At 47.0% G+C, this 17,603-nt stretch overlaps 1 protein-coding gene across 14 annotated transcripts; it reads right to left on the bottom strand.

Annotated features, from left to right (window-relative positions):
- Positions 1-4,905: 4,905 nt before the first annotated feature.
- On the bottom strand, positions 4,906-17,217 carry LOC128337592 (uncharacterized). Of its 14 annotated transcripts, none has more exons than XR_008312325.1 (4): positions 16,450-17,217; positions 13,404-15,615; positions 11,037-11,281; positions 4,906-8,112 (listed from the first exon to the last, which is right to left on the bottom strand). XR_008312325.1 is itself a non-coding variant. In XM_053278787.1 (3 exons), the coding sequence occupies exons 1-2, from the start codon at positions 17,215-17,217 to the stop codon at positions 15,352-15,354; spliced, it is 1,032 nt and encodes a 343-aa protein (XP_053134762.1). In that variant the 3' UTR covers positions 4,906-11,281; positions 15,347-15,351. The 14 variants fall into 14 exon arrangements, 7 of the variants coding, with proteins under 7 accessions (XP_053134762.1, XP_053134763.1, XP_053134765.1 ...); XR_008312327.1 differs by having other exon boundaries at positions 4,906-11,281; positions 13,404-13,656; positions 15,108-15,615; XR_008312323.1 differs by having other exon boundaries at positions 4,906-11,281; positions 13,404-15,240; positions 15,347-15,615.
- Positions 17,218-17,603: the final 386 nt, after the last annotated feature.

Raw genomic sequence — 17,603 nt, 5'->3', positions numbered from 1 at the left:
TGTTGTGAAGATTAAATGGGAAAAGCCATATATCCCTCCCATGACTGTGGCTGTTGACTACCTGTTGGGCCCAAGGGACTGAAGAAAAACCTGTGACTCTTCAGGAAATCCCGCCACAGTATATTTTCAAACAAACACAGGTATAAATACAAAATGGATACAAGATGAGATAAGGTTGCTGAGCTGAAATGTATGGCTGTCCTGTATCGTGCTGTTACGTATTCCGTGTGTTTTGCTGCTTGGAGACAGAACACAGTTGATGATGATGATGAATACACAACTACTACTATTTATATGCTGCCTTTCAACCAAAGTTCCCAAAGCGGTTTACGTATATATAAGTAAAATGGCTGCCTATCCCCAAAGGGCTCACAATCTTAAAAAGAAACATAAGAGAGACACCAGCCACAGCCACTGGAGGGATACTGTGCTGGGGATGGATAGGACCAGTTGCTCTCCCCCTGCTAAATGTAAGAGAATCACCACTTTAAGAGATGCCTCTTAAAAGTGACACACACACACACACACTCCTCGCAAGAGGGGAGCACTGCAAAACTAAGATGAAAATCCAACCAGCGAGTACTAAACAACACACATCCTTTATTAAACAAGAGAATATATGAATAAAACCTGTTTCGATAATATTCCAAGTCAATAAACAAAACCAAGTGTGTATTTCCTTTTTTCCAAACACAGATTGCAAAATTCCAAAGCGATTGCAAAACCCAAAGCTAAGAAACTGACAGAAAAGGTTTCAGAAGCAACCAGTAAGGCCTATCACAACTGTGTGCGCTACTTAAGTTGCAAGCCTGTCTTCAGACATTAGCAGAGGACCCTCAAAGGGATTGTGAAATATATAATATATATGCTATAGCAGAATCCTCACTTTTTCCAGATATAACTTCTCAGAACCTTTGCATCTCTGAGAGACGACTCAAAACCAACCTAATCATATAGCTGTGACGAATCTTCTAAATACTCTCTAAGCAGGACAGTGGTTCTTAATGTGATCTTTTACTTCAAAACAAAACCATTGATATCCCACTCTTCCTCCAAGGAGCCCATGGAGGAAGATTACATACATGGTTATTCTTATCCTCACAACAACCCTGTGAGGTGGGTTAGGCCGAGGGAAACATGACTGGCCCAAAGTCATCTAGAGCTCATCAGAACCTTTTTCATTTCAATATTTCACTTCTGATATTAATAGCTATGTGAGTGCTTTTAACTTCAGCACCCCAGCAGCATTAAGCCTGGGGAAACAGGAGCACAGATTTATTTTATTTACATTTATATCCCGCTCTTCCTCCAAGGAGCCCACTACATACTTGAGTTTCTCTTTCACAACAACCCGGTGAAGTTGGTTAGGCTGAGAGAGAAGGGACTGGCCCAAAGTCACCCAGCTAGTCTCATGGCTGAATGGGGATTTGAACTCGGGTCTCCCCAGTCCTAGTCCAGCACTCTAACCACTACACCACGCTGGCTCTCTCTCAGATGCTTCCAGAGCTCTGTACAGTGTCTGGGGAGGCAGCTGAGGGTTTCCTCTGTTGGTTTTCCCAGGGGTGCCTCTGCATCCCTCTTTCCTCCTGGTCCCAAGGAGGATTTGCACAGGATCCCCTTGATGGAGAGACTTGCCTCTAGGAACCCCTTCAAAGTATACACAGGAAAGGAAGAGAGTTCTGGGGTCCAGCAAGTGGTGCTGTGTTTGTGCAGGATGGTCCTGCAGGGAGGAAAGGAGGGTCGGGTCCCTTTAAGGGCTTTCCTCCTGCTAGAGGCTGAGGAGGATTTGGTTAGACGTTTCCCCCAGGATTTTGTCAGGTGCAGCAGGGAGCTGACCCAGAGCAGCCTGGCTTTGGAGAAGTGTGAGTCTCTCCTCTACTGCTCTACAAGGTAAGCCCTGTTTTGTTTTTTAATATGAATGTAGTTCTTGAGTTGTAGAGTTTAAAGGCTGAGTTTTTACTCCAGTGCTTGAGTGGTGTTCTTGCATCTCTTTTAAAATAAGAGGGTTTGGAGAAAACTCTTGGGAGGGATTTTTTCACAGATTCTGTGTGTTGTGTTAGACCACCTTAAGTGGCACAGCAGGGGGAAATGCTTGACTAACAAGCAGAAGGCTGGTGGTTTGAATCCTGCTGCTACTATATCGGGCAGCAGTGATATAGGAAGGTGCTGAAAGGCATCATCTCACACTGCGTGGGAGGAGGCAATGGTCAACCTCTCCTGTATTCTACCAAAGACAACCACAAGGCTCTGTGGGTGCCAGGAGTTGAAACCAACTCAATGGCACACTTTTCCTTTACCTATGTGTTGTGTTAACACTTTAGTTGAGTAGTAGTTCTTAAGCAGCGTGGTCCTTAAGAGGCTGTTCCCACAAATCCCTTGGCAATATGCAAGGCTTCAGAGCAGTCCTGGGGGGCACTGATGTTCTGATCAGGGCTATACAACGTGTGGCTTGTTGGATGTGTCTTTTATGGTGTCTACTACTATTACTATGGATATTTATATACTGCTCTTCAACCAAAGTTCTCAAAGTGGCTTACATAGTGCCCAAAGGGCTCACAATCTAAAAAAAAAACAAAACATAAGGCAGATACCAGTGACAGCCACTGGAGGGATGCTGTGCTGGGGATGGAGAGGGCCAGTTGCTCTCCTCCTGGTAAATATAAGAGAGTCACCACTTGAAAAGGTGCCTCCTTGCTCAGTTCGCGGGGTGTGTGTGTGTGTCCTCTATAATTCAGTTATATGCTGATGTGCTGCTGATGTGCTGTCTTTGTGTTGGCGGCTGTGTAACTTGTTTGTGTCTTGCTGTAGTACAGTGCGGGGGTGAGGGAGCATCAGGCTGAAAGCATTTGTTGGTCTTGTGACCTGAGGAGTGGTCCTCTTTGTTTCTCTTGGGGTGCTTCTGGGGGTCTTCTTGGGTGCTTCTGTGGGGTGTTTTTAGGAGCACAGGAAGCTGCCTTCTACTGAGTTAGGCCCTTGGTCCATCTAGTTCTGTATAGGGACACAGGAAGCTGCCATATACTGAGTCAGACCCTTGGTCTATCTAGCTCAGTATTGTCTTCACAGACTGGCAGCAGCTTCTCCAAGGCTGCAGGCAGGAATCTCTCTCAGGCCTAACTTGGAGATGCTGCCAGGGAGGGAACTTGGGATCTAGATGCTCTTCCCAGAGTGGCTCTGCAGAGACAAAGCCTGCCTTCTTCCTTCCTTCCCTTGAATCAGCTCCGGCCTAGAAAATGTTGGCTATTTCTCTCGAACCTCTTCCCCTGAAGATTCTTCTTTGTATTTCAAGTTTGCAGGTTTTGTGAAATGGATCTCTGTGTAATCTGTCACACTTGAGAAGGAAGCTGAGTCAACACTGAAGGGGTTAATGATAAATCTGAGTTAAAGGGACAATAGAGCCATGGAAAAGGTCTGTTTCCAGTGGGTGGGAATTCCTACCTTTCTTAACCAACAGCAGGAAGATTTTGTGCTTTAGTTTGGACACAAATATCATGTGCCTGTATGATCGATTTTCATGTAATCGATGCCATATTCTGATGTCATAAGTTTTTATAGATGCTATCCTAGAAGCTACAGCAATCAACTTGTAGTCTGTATAAAATTTTCTTGGCTACTTCAATTATTGTCTAGACCAGGGTTTCTCAACCTGTGAGTCCCCAGATGTTGTTGGACTTCAGCTCCCATAATCCCCAGCCCCAGTGGTCTTTGGTTGGGAATTATGGGAGTTGAAGTCCAAGAACATGTGGGGACCCTATGTTGAGAATCCATGGCTAGACCAGGGGAGGGGTTCCCAAGCAGTTGCTGAACAACTCCCAACAGCCCCAGCTACAATAATGGGAGTTGCAGTTCAGCAACTCCCATTATTGTAGCTGGGGCTGCTGGGAGTTGTAGTTCTGCAACTCCCATTATTGTAGCTGGGGCTGCTGGGAGTTGTAGTTCTGCAACTCCCATTATTGTAGCTGGGGCTGCTGGGAGTTGTAGTTCAGCAACAGCTGCTGGGAGTTGTAGTTCAGCAACAGCTTAGGAACCCCTGGTCTAGAGCAGGGATTCTCAACGTTGGGTCCCCAGATGTTTTTGGACTTCAACTCCCATAATCCCCAGCCCCCGTGGCCTTTGGTTGGGGATTCTGGGAGTTGAAGTCCAATAACATCTGGGGACCCAACATTGAGAATCCCTGGTCTAGACAACCCCCTGAGAATAACCACATCATGGTGTAGGTTTTGGTTTGGAGCCTGGCATGGTTGGCACCGTTTTCCAGGTCACCTGCAGTTTGTCTAAATGCCCAGGGGTGTGAGATGACTTCTGAGCAGAGGTGATCTCTGCAACAGTGCAGCATCTCCATCTTTTTGCTGTCTGAACAGGAATAGAGCAGGGTTTCTTAACCTTGGGCCCCCAGATGTTGTTGGACTACAACTCCCAGAATCCCCAGACATGGCCTTTGTGGCTGGGGATTCTGGGAGTTGTAGTCCAACAACATCTGGGGGCCCAAGGTTAAGAAACCCGGGAATAGAGTGACGGGATTCCAGGGCATCGTGCCTGATGTGGGGCAACAAAGAGACCTTTGTTGTCCCAAGAGCAATGAGGCAGCACAGTTGCCAAGATGGTGGCTGGCTTCTTGTGTATGCGTTCTTGTGTGTGCATTCTGTCCTCCGTCCCAGCAGTCCTGTGCAGCAGGTTCAGCAGCAAAAGGGACAGCGTCCAAGTTTCCAGTTGAGCTCCATGCCAGAGTGGGTACCATTGCACCTTCCCAACAGACCTGTGTCCAGACGGACTGAACCCAGGTCAAGAGAGAACTAACCAAAACTTAAGCTTTGAGGGTGTGGGGAGAATGTAAGAGAGAAACCACTAATTGTCAGTCAATTCCTTTATTAGTCACAGACCAGCACAGTTTACAAACAGAAGCCCCCCCCCCCAAAAAAAACCTACATAACCTACAGGGTTATCATACAGTAGATAAGCACATAGTTGAGCATAAAGATCAGTTAACAAGGATTCTTAATGAACTCCTGGTGAATGTTACTGGCTATTAAACAGAACGTAGCCACATTATAAGATCTCAAGTAATTCTGGTCAGTTAAAAAAGATAAAAAGAATCTGTACAGCCTGGATGGCAGCTAAAAAGTGGGGGTTATATGTTTATGCTGTATATCTCAGTAATATTGACAGTAAAGGATCACATGAGCCGTTGTTTCAATATCTCCGGATTTGCAGAGACAAGTGCATTCTTTGTGGGGGATTTTTTTGATATCTCCCTTCCAGTAATATAGAAATGTTTAATCCAGGTTCACAAATAAGTGTATAAACGTTTGGTTCAGGCTCCTAACAGAGCATAGGGCTAGCAGGCCTGAACAAGAATGTTCAAGGAACAAATACCAGAGCCTGATAGGAGATAATGTATGTAGCCAAGGTACTGAGACAAATTCCCCACTCAGCAGAAAAAGAGACATAGCTGGCACCAGAAGATACTGATAAGGAGTAGGGAGGGCGGATAGGCCAAACAGTACCTCATGTCCAAGGCTAATTGACACAACATGAAAACATCTGTTTAATTACAAAGACATGTATTGCAGGATTTACTGATTTGCTTGCTTTTAAAAATCTGTATAAACTGGCAACTGTGTATGTTGGGCATGCAGTGCTTGTCAGACTTTTTTGGCTTGTACTCTGCCTTCATGATCATGAATAAAAGGCTTATTTGAGCACACACCCCTTGTTGAATTTGACTCAATTCTGTCAGGCAAGGAGCTCTATTAAGGGAACCTTGCCTAATCCTCTTTAGTTCAGTAAGACGCCCCATTCTCTGTCAAATCTGATGGAAGGATGAAAGCAAGGGACTGCATTAAACAGGAAGGCAAGGTTCCAGAGGATTTTCTCGCAACACCAGGACTGCTGTTTGCAAGGGGTTACATCATGCCTGTGTCAAAGCTCTGCGGTATTTTGGCACGGTGATCTGGTTTAGGTATCTGGCAGGGTTGAAACTCAGAACTTGGTTGCCCAAATGGACACCAATAGGAATAGAGCCATGGTCAATTTGATCCTATATTCTCAGGGTCTGTCCAGTGTCTCTTCTGATGAAGTTCTTCATATATACACACACACAAGCCATAGACTCGGCATTTATGAGGTGCTGATTCTCAGCACAAGACTATGAGATGATGGTGAAAAGCATAATCCAAACAAGACACTTAAAATGTAAATCTTATCCCCTTTCTAATACCCTAAGACAGCAGGTGATGTAAGCTGTCCTTAACCAACAGAATTCCAGAGATTGAAAGGAGGTAAGCGACACAGACCTCCAGGCAATCTACACTACCAGGGAAGCATTAAATATGGGAGGAGAGCTGGTCTTGTGGTAGCCAGCATGAATTGCCCCTTTGCTAAGCAGGGTCAAGCCTGGTTTGCATTTGAATGGGAGACTACATGTGTGAGCACTGCAAGATCTTCCCCTTAGGGGTTGGGGCCGTTCTGGGAAGAGCTCCTGCCTGCTTGCATGCAGAAGGTTCCAAGTTCCCTCCCTGGCAGCATCTCCAGATTGGGCTGAGAGAGACTCCTGTCTACAACCTTGCTGCAGCCAGTCCATGTGGCCAATGCTAATCTAGATGGACCCAGGGCTCTGACTTGGTAGAAGGCAGCTTCCCATGATCCGTAATTGGAAACTGTTTTCTGAGTAGCTTGCCCTGGGACAGGGGTGGACAAACTTGACTCTCCAGCTGTTTTTGAACTACAATGTCTCACTGACAAAAGTGGACACACAGCACACAATTAATGAGATTCTCTGCCATGGGATGCAGTGATGGCCACTAGCTTGGATGACTTTCAAAGTGGATTAGAGAAATGTATGGAGGGCAGGTTTATCAATGCCTGCGGGCTATAGGCCACCTCCAACCTTACAGGAAGCTGCCATATACGCAGTCAGACCCTTGGTCCCTCTAGCTTAGGAATGTCTACCCAGACTGGCAGCGGCTTCTCCCAGGTTGCAGGCAGGAGTCTCTCCCAGCCCTATCTGGGAGATCGCAGAAGCGAGCACATGCACGGCAGCTACTTCCAGTATTTCTAGAAAATAACGGGGGCAGGGAAGAATGCTGCTGCACCAAAAACTTTGTCAGAAAATGGAGCACTGGAGAGGGAAAAGTGGCGGGAGGGGTAAGTACAACCCACCCCACCCTTAAAGGGAGACCCCCCCTCAGCGCCGGACATCTGGACCGGGCCACGTTTGAACCAGTTCGGAGGCCTCTATAATGGCCTCCGGACCGGTTCGTGCACATCACTACCCGATATAGCAGCTTCCCATACTCTGGGAAACATACCAGCGGGGATTCGAACCAGCAACCTCTGGCTCGCTAGGCAAGTTCCCCACTACACCATTAGGTGGTTTATATTGTATATATACGCATGTAGTATGTATTTTACTGGTTGTAAAGAAATTTATATTACGATTCAGGGCTATTTAAATGAGGCAGTATGAAAGTATAGGCAGAAAGAGGCTGCATGCCTGGGTCACCTATTAGCTCTGGGATGGGAGTTGTAGTTCAATAGTCTGATTTCTGTAGACACAAAGCATAACTATCAGGAGCAGAAAGTGGTGATTTGAAGTCACTGAGCATGTGTACAGCATCCTGGGTTTTACTTTTATCTTTACACATATATCCCACTTTCTCCAAGGAGCCCAGAGTGGTGTACATGGTGGTTTCTCCTCACAACAACAACCCTATGAGGTAGGTTAGGCTAAGAGAGAAATGATGGACCCAGAGTTGCCCGGTGAGTTTCATGGCTGAATGAGGATTTGAACTCGGGTCTCCCTGACCCTAATCCAGACACAGTTTTACAGTGCCTGGGCAGGGCAGAAGGGGGCCAGTGGCTTCTCCAGCTAGACCACTTCTCTCCCAATAGCTTAAGAGATGATGCCTTTCAGCATCTTCCTCTATCGCTGCTGCCCGATATGGGCCCAGCGGGGATTCGAACCGGCAGCCTTCTGCTTGTTAGTCAAGCACTTCCCCGCTGCGCCCCTTAAGGTGACAAGTGAGGTAAAACACAGCCAATTCCCAATATCTAAATAGATCATGTGTCTCATTCTGGACCAAGACTTCCGAGAGGCCGCGGACAAGGCAAGTAAATCTGGAAAGAAAAATAAAGCAAACTTTTGAATTTTAACTGGTTAGGGTAAAGAGCCTTGCAACGGAATCTTTATTCTAGTCACCGACCAACAAAATACAAGACGGTGTAAAGAGCCTTGGTGAGACTTAGTAGTGGATCCTTCTTTGTGGAATATCAAAGCACATCCTTCAAACATGCTGAAAGATCTTGTTGCTCTAATAATACTGCTCTCTCCCCAGAACACCAAAACAGTAGTTGGGTTAAGAGCTGCTTCCTAATATATATATTTTTCCATTCAAGGGAGTGTCATGCCTCTTATTCAATGGCTTACACAAAGTTTTCATCAAAAGTCTAGGGGGTTTATCGACCCATGTCAACTTGATGATTTCCTGCCATGCTTTAAAAATGGATGCTGGTACTGAAAAGAGGATATTCAAAAGCAAAAACAATATCCCAGGCAATACCTTCCATCTGTAAAGCAGCAATTCCCCCTAACCCAGAGAGACTATGTATCCAAATCCATTTTAACTCTGCATCAACTTGTTATAAAATAACATGCTGTTGTTGTTGTTGTTATTATTACTAAATTTATATCCCACTCTTCCTCCAAGGAGCCCAGAGGGTTCCTACCACATACTTAGGTTTCTCTTTCACAACAACCCTGTGAAGTAGGTGAGGCTGAGAGAGAAGTGACTGGCCCAGAGTCATCAAGCTAGTTTCATGGCTGAGTGGGGATCTGAACTCGGGTCTCCCCGGTCCTAGTCCAGCACTCTAACCACTACACCACACTGGCTCTCACATTCAAACCTGGCTCAGTCCAAGATCCTATCCTCTGTCTTTCTGTTGCAATAAGGAAATTGAAAATAAACATCTTTTGGGTAATATTCACTTATGGAAAGAATATGAGTTAATCACACTTAAAAGCTTGATTCGAGATGAGATCTTATGTTCTTCTCCCAATGGATGGAGCAGAATAGAATCCCACAGTTTCAGTAATTACAGATTCGCCATATAACACAAACATTGCCTCCAAGCTATGGTCAAACTTAGATTTAACGTCACTGGAAAAATTGAGACTTCAGGCTCCAAGAAAGGGGTTTTAAAACTACTTTGCATAAATCAGTAACTCCAGTGGATACAGAAAGGGGTATCATCCTAACTGATACAAAATAGGCTGGGCTATAGGATGTCACTAGGCTGGCTTGTAAATCTATTGGTTACTGATTGCCTTTGAAACCTCTTAACTATCCAATTCTGTCATTTTGCTAACTTGGCAAAGATGCACCTTTCAACGTGGTGATTCTCTTTATTTAGCAGGGGGAGAGTAACTGGCCCCATCCACCCCCAGCACAGGACCTCTGGTGGCTGTTGCTGGTGTCTGTCTTATGTTTCTTTTTAGACTGTGAGCCCTTTGGGGACAGGGATCCATCTTATTTATTTATTTCTCTATATAGACTGCCCTGAGCCATTTTTGGAAGGGCAGTATAGAAATCGAATACATACATACTACTACTAATAATAATAATAATAATAGTAATAGTAATAATATTAACACAGTGGTATTAAGGGAAGACATTAGGGCATGTTTCACACGGAGCTTTTAGCTTGCTTCTTCGCTGGAATAGAAGGCTGTGTTCACATGCCAGCCAGACTTACCCCAGAGTCCCTGCAAGCTATTGGGGAGCACATCACACATTCAGTTTTTTTGATTGCACGTTGGAGTATATCCAGGGTTTTTAAAAAATCCAAATTTTTTGGAGGGGCAACTTCAAAATCACAGTAAAGCCTCACAGTAAACAGGTGGTAAAACCTGCTATCTGAAAACCCTCCAAGAGTTAATCATCCACTTACTGACTGCTGCCAGAGTTGTAATTAGTACCATCTAGACAAATCCAGATTCACCAGTGTGGTATGAATGGCTTCTTAAGGTATGGGATATAGTGTGCCTAATCAAATTGACTAATGTCAGAACAAGGGAAGGAAGGCAAACCGAAAATCTATTCAGAATTGGTCCCTTTTAATCAATTCCTGGAATGATAACATACAGTGGCTTGTTTTGCTTGAAACCACTGAAGATAAGCTAAAGAGAGAGCCCGATATGTCTGGCATGCAAGTATGATGTATGTGGAGAGATGTGTGTGTATGCATGTGTGTCTGAATATTTGTGTATATAAATACTTGGAGGAAAAAATGAATCCAGAACTGCATATGTTAAATTGTATACATCTATATTTTTGGAAGTTATCGTTTGGTTTTTCTGGTATTGCTTCTCTGTGAACATTTACATAATCTTTGATTGCCTTTTTAGTGTGTGTTTTTTTAATTAAACTACAAAATTGCAAAACCTGTAGTTTAAAAAATGCTTCTGAGGCCAGCACTTGTTCTTAACAGATGTCAAGGGAGTGAGGTGGGTGGATGGAGGGAGGACACGGAGAGAGCAAGGCTGCCCTATGCCTGGGGGGTGGAGTAGCCAAACACTGTGGAAGCCAAGCCCTGCTGGACCAGGGTGGGGCAAGTGGCGCTCCAAGGCAGACATGACCCAGGTTAAGACACCACTTGGAAGATCCAACATCAAAAATATGTATACCCCGTTCCTCCAGTGCACTGGCAGCCGTTTACATTAATATAAATGTAACATACACGTATTGTATATATTTCACAATACAGTATTTTCTCTCTTATTGTGGTCTTTATCTAGCTATTGGTAATTTTATGAGGGATCTTTCTGGGGAACTTGGAGACTCAACATGCAATCTCTGCTCAAACAGGCGAGTTAGCTTGCTTATATTTGGTTTAAGGTGTGGTGGTCTAACCTCTCCCCACTCCCCATATCCTTACCCTTTTGCTAAAAGAACCCCCCTTTTGGTGTGTCTCACCCCCAAACGCCCCACGGCCTAGCTGTCTGGGGCACACTGTGGTCAAAAAAAGGGGGCTCACCATCCTACCCTGTCGGGATGGCCTTCACACCATGGTTGGGACCCCCGCTTAAGGCCACAGAGTGGCAGGAGAAGGGTTTTGCTGTACGGCAGGAGTGCTCAAACTTGGGGTCCCAGATGGCAGCCCCAGCCCTGAAGGCCAATTCAGCCCCAATTTGAGGGCCTAAACTGGGATGGGCAAAGGAGTCCTCTCTCATCAATGGATGCAAATGCAAGTCTCTGGAGGCTTTTGTTGAAATCAAAGGTTTCCTTTTCTGTAAGAGATGAAAAGGGAAACTGTTAAAACATTTTGAAAAACCTATCCCACACTGGAGATCAGGTAGAAAAATATAGGCTTGTACCCCGTATTGTATGTCTTTGTTTTTATATGTATAACCCACTCTTCCTCCAAGGAGCCCTGAGTAGTTTAAAGGTAAAGTGTGTTGTTGAGTCAATTTCAACTCCTGGCGCACACAGAGCCCTGTGGTTGTCTTTGGTGGAATACAGGAGGGGTTGACCATTGCCTACGCCCGCTCAGTATGAGATGATGCCTTTCAGCATCTTCCCATATCACTGCTGCCCGATAGAGGTGTTTCCTATAGTCTGGGGAACATACCAGCGGGGATTTGAACCAGCAACCTCTGGCTTGCTAGTCAAGTCATTTCCCCGCTGCACCATTAGGTGGCAGTACCTGGATGTTTATCCTCATGACAACCTTGTGAGGTAGGTTAGGCTGAGAGAGAGCGAAGCAACTGGCCCAGAGTCACCAGTGAGTGTCATGGCTGAATGGGGATTCGAACCCGGGTCTCCCTGCTCCAACACTCTAACCCCTGCTAACTTGGCAAAGAGGCACCTTTTTAATGTGGTGATTCTCTTTATTTAGCAGGGGGAGAGCAACTGGCCCTCTCCACCCCCAGCACAGGACCTCCAGTGGCTGTTGCTGGTGTCTCTCTGGTGTTTCTTTTTAGAGTGTGAGCCCTTTGGGGACAGGGAGCCATCTTATTTATTTATTATTTCTTGGTGTAAACAACCCTGAGCCATTTTTGGACAGGCGGAATAGAAATCGAATAAATAAATAACAAACAACAATCAGTCCGCTGAGACTCAACAGTGCAACTTTTTTGATGATTAAAAGTGGCACTACCATGTTAGATCAGATCTCCTTCCCCACAATGCTTTTAATTAACCCACGGATCTAAACGGTGTCTCCCTCTCTGCAGAATCTGGCACAGAATTCAGTAAAAACTCAGAAACCATTGAAATGGTCAGGCTTTTGCCTGCTTAACTGTGTTGGATTGGGGCCTGCGTGGGCGTAAAGAACTCTCTTGTTGGCCTGTGTATCCTGAAGTTGCTACCATGTGTGCTTTTAAAGCACATATTTGTAATGTATGATTTTATCTGCAGCAGACTGAATTGGAAATAAAATGTTGTTTTGTTTGAGCTGGGTCCTCTGTGGTTTTTAAAATATTTTACTTGGAGGGGAAGCCCATCAATGACTGGGAGAAGTAATTCTGCCTAGATTACACTTGTAGGAAAGTTCAAGAAATGAAATATCAGAATTCTTAGTTTAAATCCACCCAGGATATTCCAGTGCAAAAAATTAGTGCATTCAGCTCATTGAAGTGGCAGGATTGTGTATGGAATTTGGTATCTGTAGATAATAGGGAAATATGCCTGCCAAATAAACTCTTCAAGATGGGAAGGCGATGATGGATTTAAATCAGTGTATTCACATTTGCTTTGCATCTATCTATACAAAGGCATTCTTGTGAAATAATCAGAAGAGGTAGCAGAATCCTGAGTGTTTCTTCAGCTCAAATCTTACTGAAACAGGAATGGTTCTACCACAATTAACAAAACCGCCAGTCCATTAATATCAAGAAGTGTGAATACAAATGATTTAAGTCCATCACTTGATAAAGAGTTCTTTTGAAACGAGGTTCACTGAGTCATCGTAGTGGATGTGGACAGCTTTACGAGCAACTTGGTTCTAGACTTCATGTGCTCTGTTCATGAGATACAGTCCGTGGACTTTATGATTATTTCTATTGTGGAATCTGTGGATGGTATATACCACTATATTATGTATATCTAATTGAGTTATATTGTATATATTTCACAATACAGTATTTTCTCTCTTATTGTGGTCTTTATCTAGCTATTGGTAATTTTATGAGGGATCTTTCTGGGGAACTTGGAGACTCAACATGCAATCTCTGCTCAAACAGACGAGTTGGCTTGCTTATATTTGGTTTAAGGTGTGGTGGTCTAACCTCTCCCCACTCCCCATATCCTTACCCCTTTGCTAAAAGAACCCCCCTTTTGGTGTGTCTCACCCCCAAACGCCCCACGGCCTAGCTGTCTGGGGCACACTGTGGTCAAAAAAAGGGGGCTCACCATCCTACCCTGTCGAGATGGCCTTCACACCACGGTTGGGACCCCCGCTTAAGGCCACAGAGTGGCAGGAGAAGGATTTTGCTGTACGGCAGGAGTGCTCAAACTTGGGGTCCCAGATGGCAGCCCCAGCCCTGAAGGCCAATTCAGCCCCAATTTGAGGGCCTAAACTGGGATGGGCAAAGGAGTCCTCTCTAATCGATGGGTGCAAACGCAAGTCTCTGGAGGCTTTTGTTGAAATCAAAGGTTTCCTTTTCTGTAAGAGATGAAAAGGGAAACTGTTAAAACATTTTGAAAAACCTATCCCACACTGGAGATCAGGTAGAAAAATATAGGCTTGTACCCCGTATTGTATGTCTTTGTTTTTATATGTATAACCCACTCTTCCTCCAAGGAGCCCTGAGTAGTTTAAAGGTAAAGTGTGTTGTTGAGTCAATTTCAACTCCTGGCGCACACAGAGCCCTGTGGTTGTCTTTGGTGGAATACAGGAGGGGTTGACCATTGCCTACGCCCGCTCAGTATGAGATGATGCCTTTCAGCATCTTCCCATATCACTGCTGCCCGATAGAGGTGTTTCCTATAGTCTGGGGAACATACCAGCGGGGATTTGAACCAGCAACCTCTGGCTTGCTAGTCAAGTCATTTCCCTGCTGCACCATTAGGTGGCAGTACCTGGATGTTTATCCTCATGACAACCTTGTGAGGTAGGTGGTGGTGGTGGTTGTTATTATGATTTCTATGCCGCCCTTCCAAAAATGGCCCAGGACGGTTTACACAGAGAAATAATAAATAAATAAGATGGCTCCCTGTCCCCAAAGGACTCACAATCTAAAAAGAAACTCAAGATAGACACCAGCAACAGCCACTGGAGGTCCTGTGCTGGGGGTAGATAGGGCCAGTTATTCTCCCCCTGCTAAATAAAGAGAATGGATAAAGAGAATGGCCTGCTAAATAAAGAGAATCACAATGTTAAAAGGTGCCTCTTTGCCAAGTTAGCAGGGGTTAGGCTGAGAGAGAGAGGAAACTGGCCCAGAGTCACCCAGTGAGGGTCATGGCTGAACAAGGATTCGAACCTGGGTCTCCCTGCTCCAACGTGCTAACCAGCAGTCCACTGAGCCCAGTATGGTCTCCAAGGCTGTTTAGCAGGAGGTTTTCCTCAGCCTTGCAGAGATCCTTGTGCGCTGGAGATGCCAGTTACTGGAACACAGGAAGCTGCCTTCTACCGAGTCAGGCCCTTGGTCCATCCAGCTCAGGATTGTCTACCCAGACTGGCAGCAGCTTCTCCCAGGTTGCAGGCAGGAATCTCTCTCTCAGCCCTATTTTGGAGATGCTGCCAGGGAGGGAACTGGGAACCTTCTGCTTGTGAGCCTACGTGTACTCCTCCCAGAGCGGCCCCATTATCCCTTTGAGGGGAATCTCTTCCCTTGCTCACACATGTAGTCTCCCATCCAAATACAAACCAGAGTGGGCCCTCCTTAACAAAGGACAGACAACTCCTGCTTGCTGCCCCGAGGCCAGCTCTCCTTCCTCTGCACTGAACCAACATTGGAAGGTGCTTTCCAGCGAGTCAGCCCAGGGATTCCCCAGCCCACTTCTGCCAACCCTGGAGTGGGAGAGGTTCTCCAGCAGCAGCAGCAGCCGCCTGCGTTTCTCGGACCCTTCCCCAGTGTGCTCCGTTTCCCAGGAAGGTGCCGTTGGGGACCAGACCTGGAAGCTTCTGCAGGCCAAGCGGCTGCTGGTCGGCTTCCGCAGATTCCTCCCCCAGAGCCGGTGGTATCGGGACTTCCCCCAACCGAAGTGACTTGGCACCAGGAGACGCGGCTTCCGAAGCCTCCCTGCTCTGGCGGAGGAACATAGTAGCACATGTAGCATTTGCCAAAGGCCCACATTTTCGAGGGCCCCACACGCCCAGCTTCCAACTGAGAATTAAAGTTAAAAAACTGTACCTGTTTTAGTGGGTCCACGTTAGAGAAAAGGCCCCTCTCCTGCTCCATGTGCCTTTGAAGAGAAGGCCCAGCACAGCATCTGTCCAGTGGTGGTTGCTGGTGCCGCCCACCTTTTTCTTTTTAGAGTGTGAGCCCTTTGGAGACAGAGAAGCCTCGATCCACCCTTTTATTTTTCTGTGAAAACCACTTTGAGAATTTAGATGGGAAAACAGTAGATCAATGTTCACTGTTGTTGTAGTAAGTGTGAGTTTGTGGCTTGGTCTCCCATACTCCAAAAGAGTGCAAATGAAAAAAACCTGAATTACTTTACTATGCAAGCATATCATTTATGTTTTAATATTTGTGTGCATTTTTCAAAACTTAGGGCCCCTTTATAACAGATGCTACAGGCCCCACACGAGCTGCATCCAGCCCTGCCTCCATGGTGTTCCAAAGCTCTGCCCCCCAACTCTCTAGGTCAGAGCCTCGGGGACCCTGGGCAGGGCTACGGATGGGTCACTTGCTGATCCCGGCATCAGGAGTCTTGTGCCCCCCAGAGGCCCTTTCATTGGGGGGAACGTAGCCCAGCACACCTGTGAGTATTATGGTGCCGTCTAGAACCCGTCTTCTGAAGACACACAAAAGGAAATTCCAGGGCACACAGTTGGTAACGGGTGTGGGTGTGTGTGTGTGTGTGTTCCCCTTCAAGCCACCGAGGGACGTGCCCTTGACAGCCAGCCCCACCAGTTAGCACAGCTCCCAGTCCATTGGGGAACGCGCTCCCAGTGGGAGTCAAAGGGCTACCTGGTCATTTGAAATAGGTATACCCCGTTCCTCCGGTTTGCATTAATAAAAAGGTATACAATAGAGACATTGAGAGATTAGAAGAGCCTTCCAAAGCCACAAGGAAGGGGACAACTTTTGAGATGCAGTTCATAGAAGCTACTAAACCCATAGAGTCCTAATCCCCAGACATAGACAGCAGACAAGAGGTTTAGAAGCTTCTCTATAAAAATGTAGTGATGTGGTTTTACAAACGTTTCCCCCCACCCCGCGGGTATCCCCCTTCCTCTCCCCAGACCCAACACCCCCTTGGCAGAGTGCTTACTCCCCCAGGCACTTACCTGGCTCTTCCTTCCTTCCTGCTCCTCTCCCTGCTCCGCTGATGCTCTCCCTCTGCAGCAGCCAGAGAGGCGGACTGAGCCCAGCTGGCTTCTTATGCCCTCCTTCTGGCCAGGAAGCCAACCCACTTCCTGGCCTCTCCCTTCTTGATCATGTGGCAGGTCTCTGTGGCTCCAGGCGGCGGCAGCTGGGTTGCCCAACGGATTCTTTGGAGGATCAGGTGGCTCTCTGAGGCTGGCCTCTTCTGGTTTCCCCAGAGGTGCCTCTGCCCCGCTCCTTCCGCCTGGTCCTAAGGAGGCCCCCTTGATGGAGAGACCTGCCTCTGGGAACCCCTTCGTGGGATGCTCAGGGAGGGAGGGAGGGAGGGAAGAGAGTTCTGGGGTGCAGCAAGCGCTGCTAAGTTCCTGCAGGATGGTCCCTTCAGGGAGGAGGAGGAGGAGGATCATCCTTTCAGGGCTCTCCTCCTCCTCCTCCTCCTCCTCCTCTGGGGCAAGGGATACAGGATATGCATCAGGTGCAGCACTCAGCTGACTACTCAGAGAAGCAAGCCGGGCTTTCAGGAGAACGGTGAGTCTCTCTGCTGGTGTCTGAACTTGTTTTAGAAGGTAATCCTTGTTTCTAACCCGAATGCAGCGCTTGTTTCCTAGACTCCTAGGTAGTTGTGTGTTGCACACTGTCTCGTTGTCAGCCGAGGAGAGGGGAGAAGGGAGTGGGGCGCCCCGCCGCCAGCATGGCTCAGGGCGACCAGAATCTGTCCGAGCCTGCCGCATTCCTCTCTGCAGCTGTGAGCCCTAACTGGCGGGCGAGCGGGCCTCCTTGCCGGCTCGCCCAGCTGCTGAAGACGTCTCCTGCCTGCTGCTGCCAGGGATCAGGGGGTCGCCTGCCTCCCTCACCCACCTCTGGCTGGCTTGGACCCACCAGCTCTTCTCCTCCCCCTGCAAAGCCGCCTCGGTCTCTCGGGGGTCTGCAGCAGGTTTTCAGCCAGCCATCCGCGCAGCTGATCCCTTTGCTTCCTGGGCGACCAGAAGGAAGTTAGTGAGTTAAAGGGACCAGAGAACTGCGGGAACCGTGACCCTTGGGCTGGGTTTGCCGGGCGGAGAGGCGGGGCGTCCCGGCCTGCCGAGAGAAGGCTTTGCATTTCGGGGCGTTGGTCAGC

This window comes from Hemicordylus capensis, chromosome 14 (genome assembly GCF_027244095.1).
Source record: "Hemicordylus capensis ecotype Gifberg chromosome 14, rHemCap1.1.pri, whole genome shotgun sequence".
NCBI lineage: Eukaryota > Metazoa > Chordata > Lepidosauria > Squamata > Cordylidae > Hemicordylus > Hemicordylus capensis.
This window is presented reverse-complemented; position numbering and strand designations above follow the sequence as displayed.

Coding starts and splice junctions, on each gene's coding strand:
- LOC128337592 (XM_053278785.1), bottom strand. CDS start 17,217: ATGCGGCAGGCTCGGACAGATTCTGGTCGCCCTGAGCCATGCTGGCGG. Junction 13,657..16,449: donor AGGAAGGAAGGAAGAGCCAG/GTAAGTGCCTGG, acceptor CATCTCTTACAG/AAAAGGAAACCTTTGATTTC. Junction 8,113..13,411: donor GTGAAGGCCATCTCGACAGG/GTAGGATGGTGA, acceptor TTTTCTTTCCAG/ATTTACTTGCCTTGTCCGCG.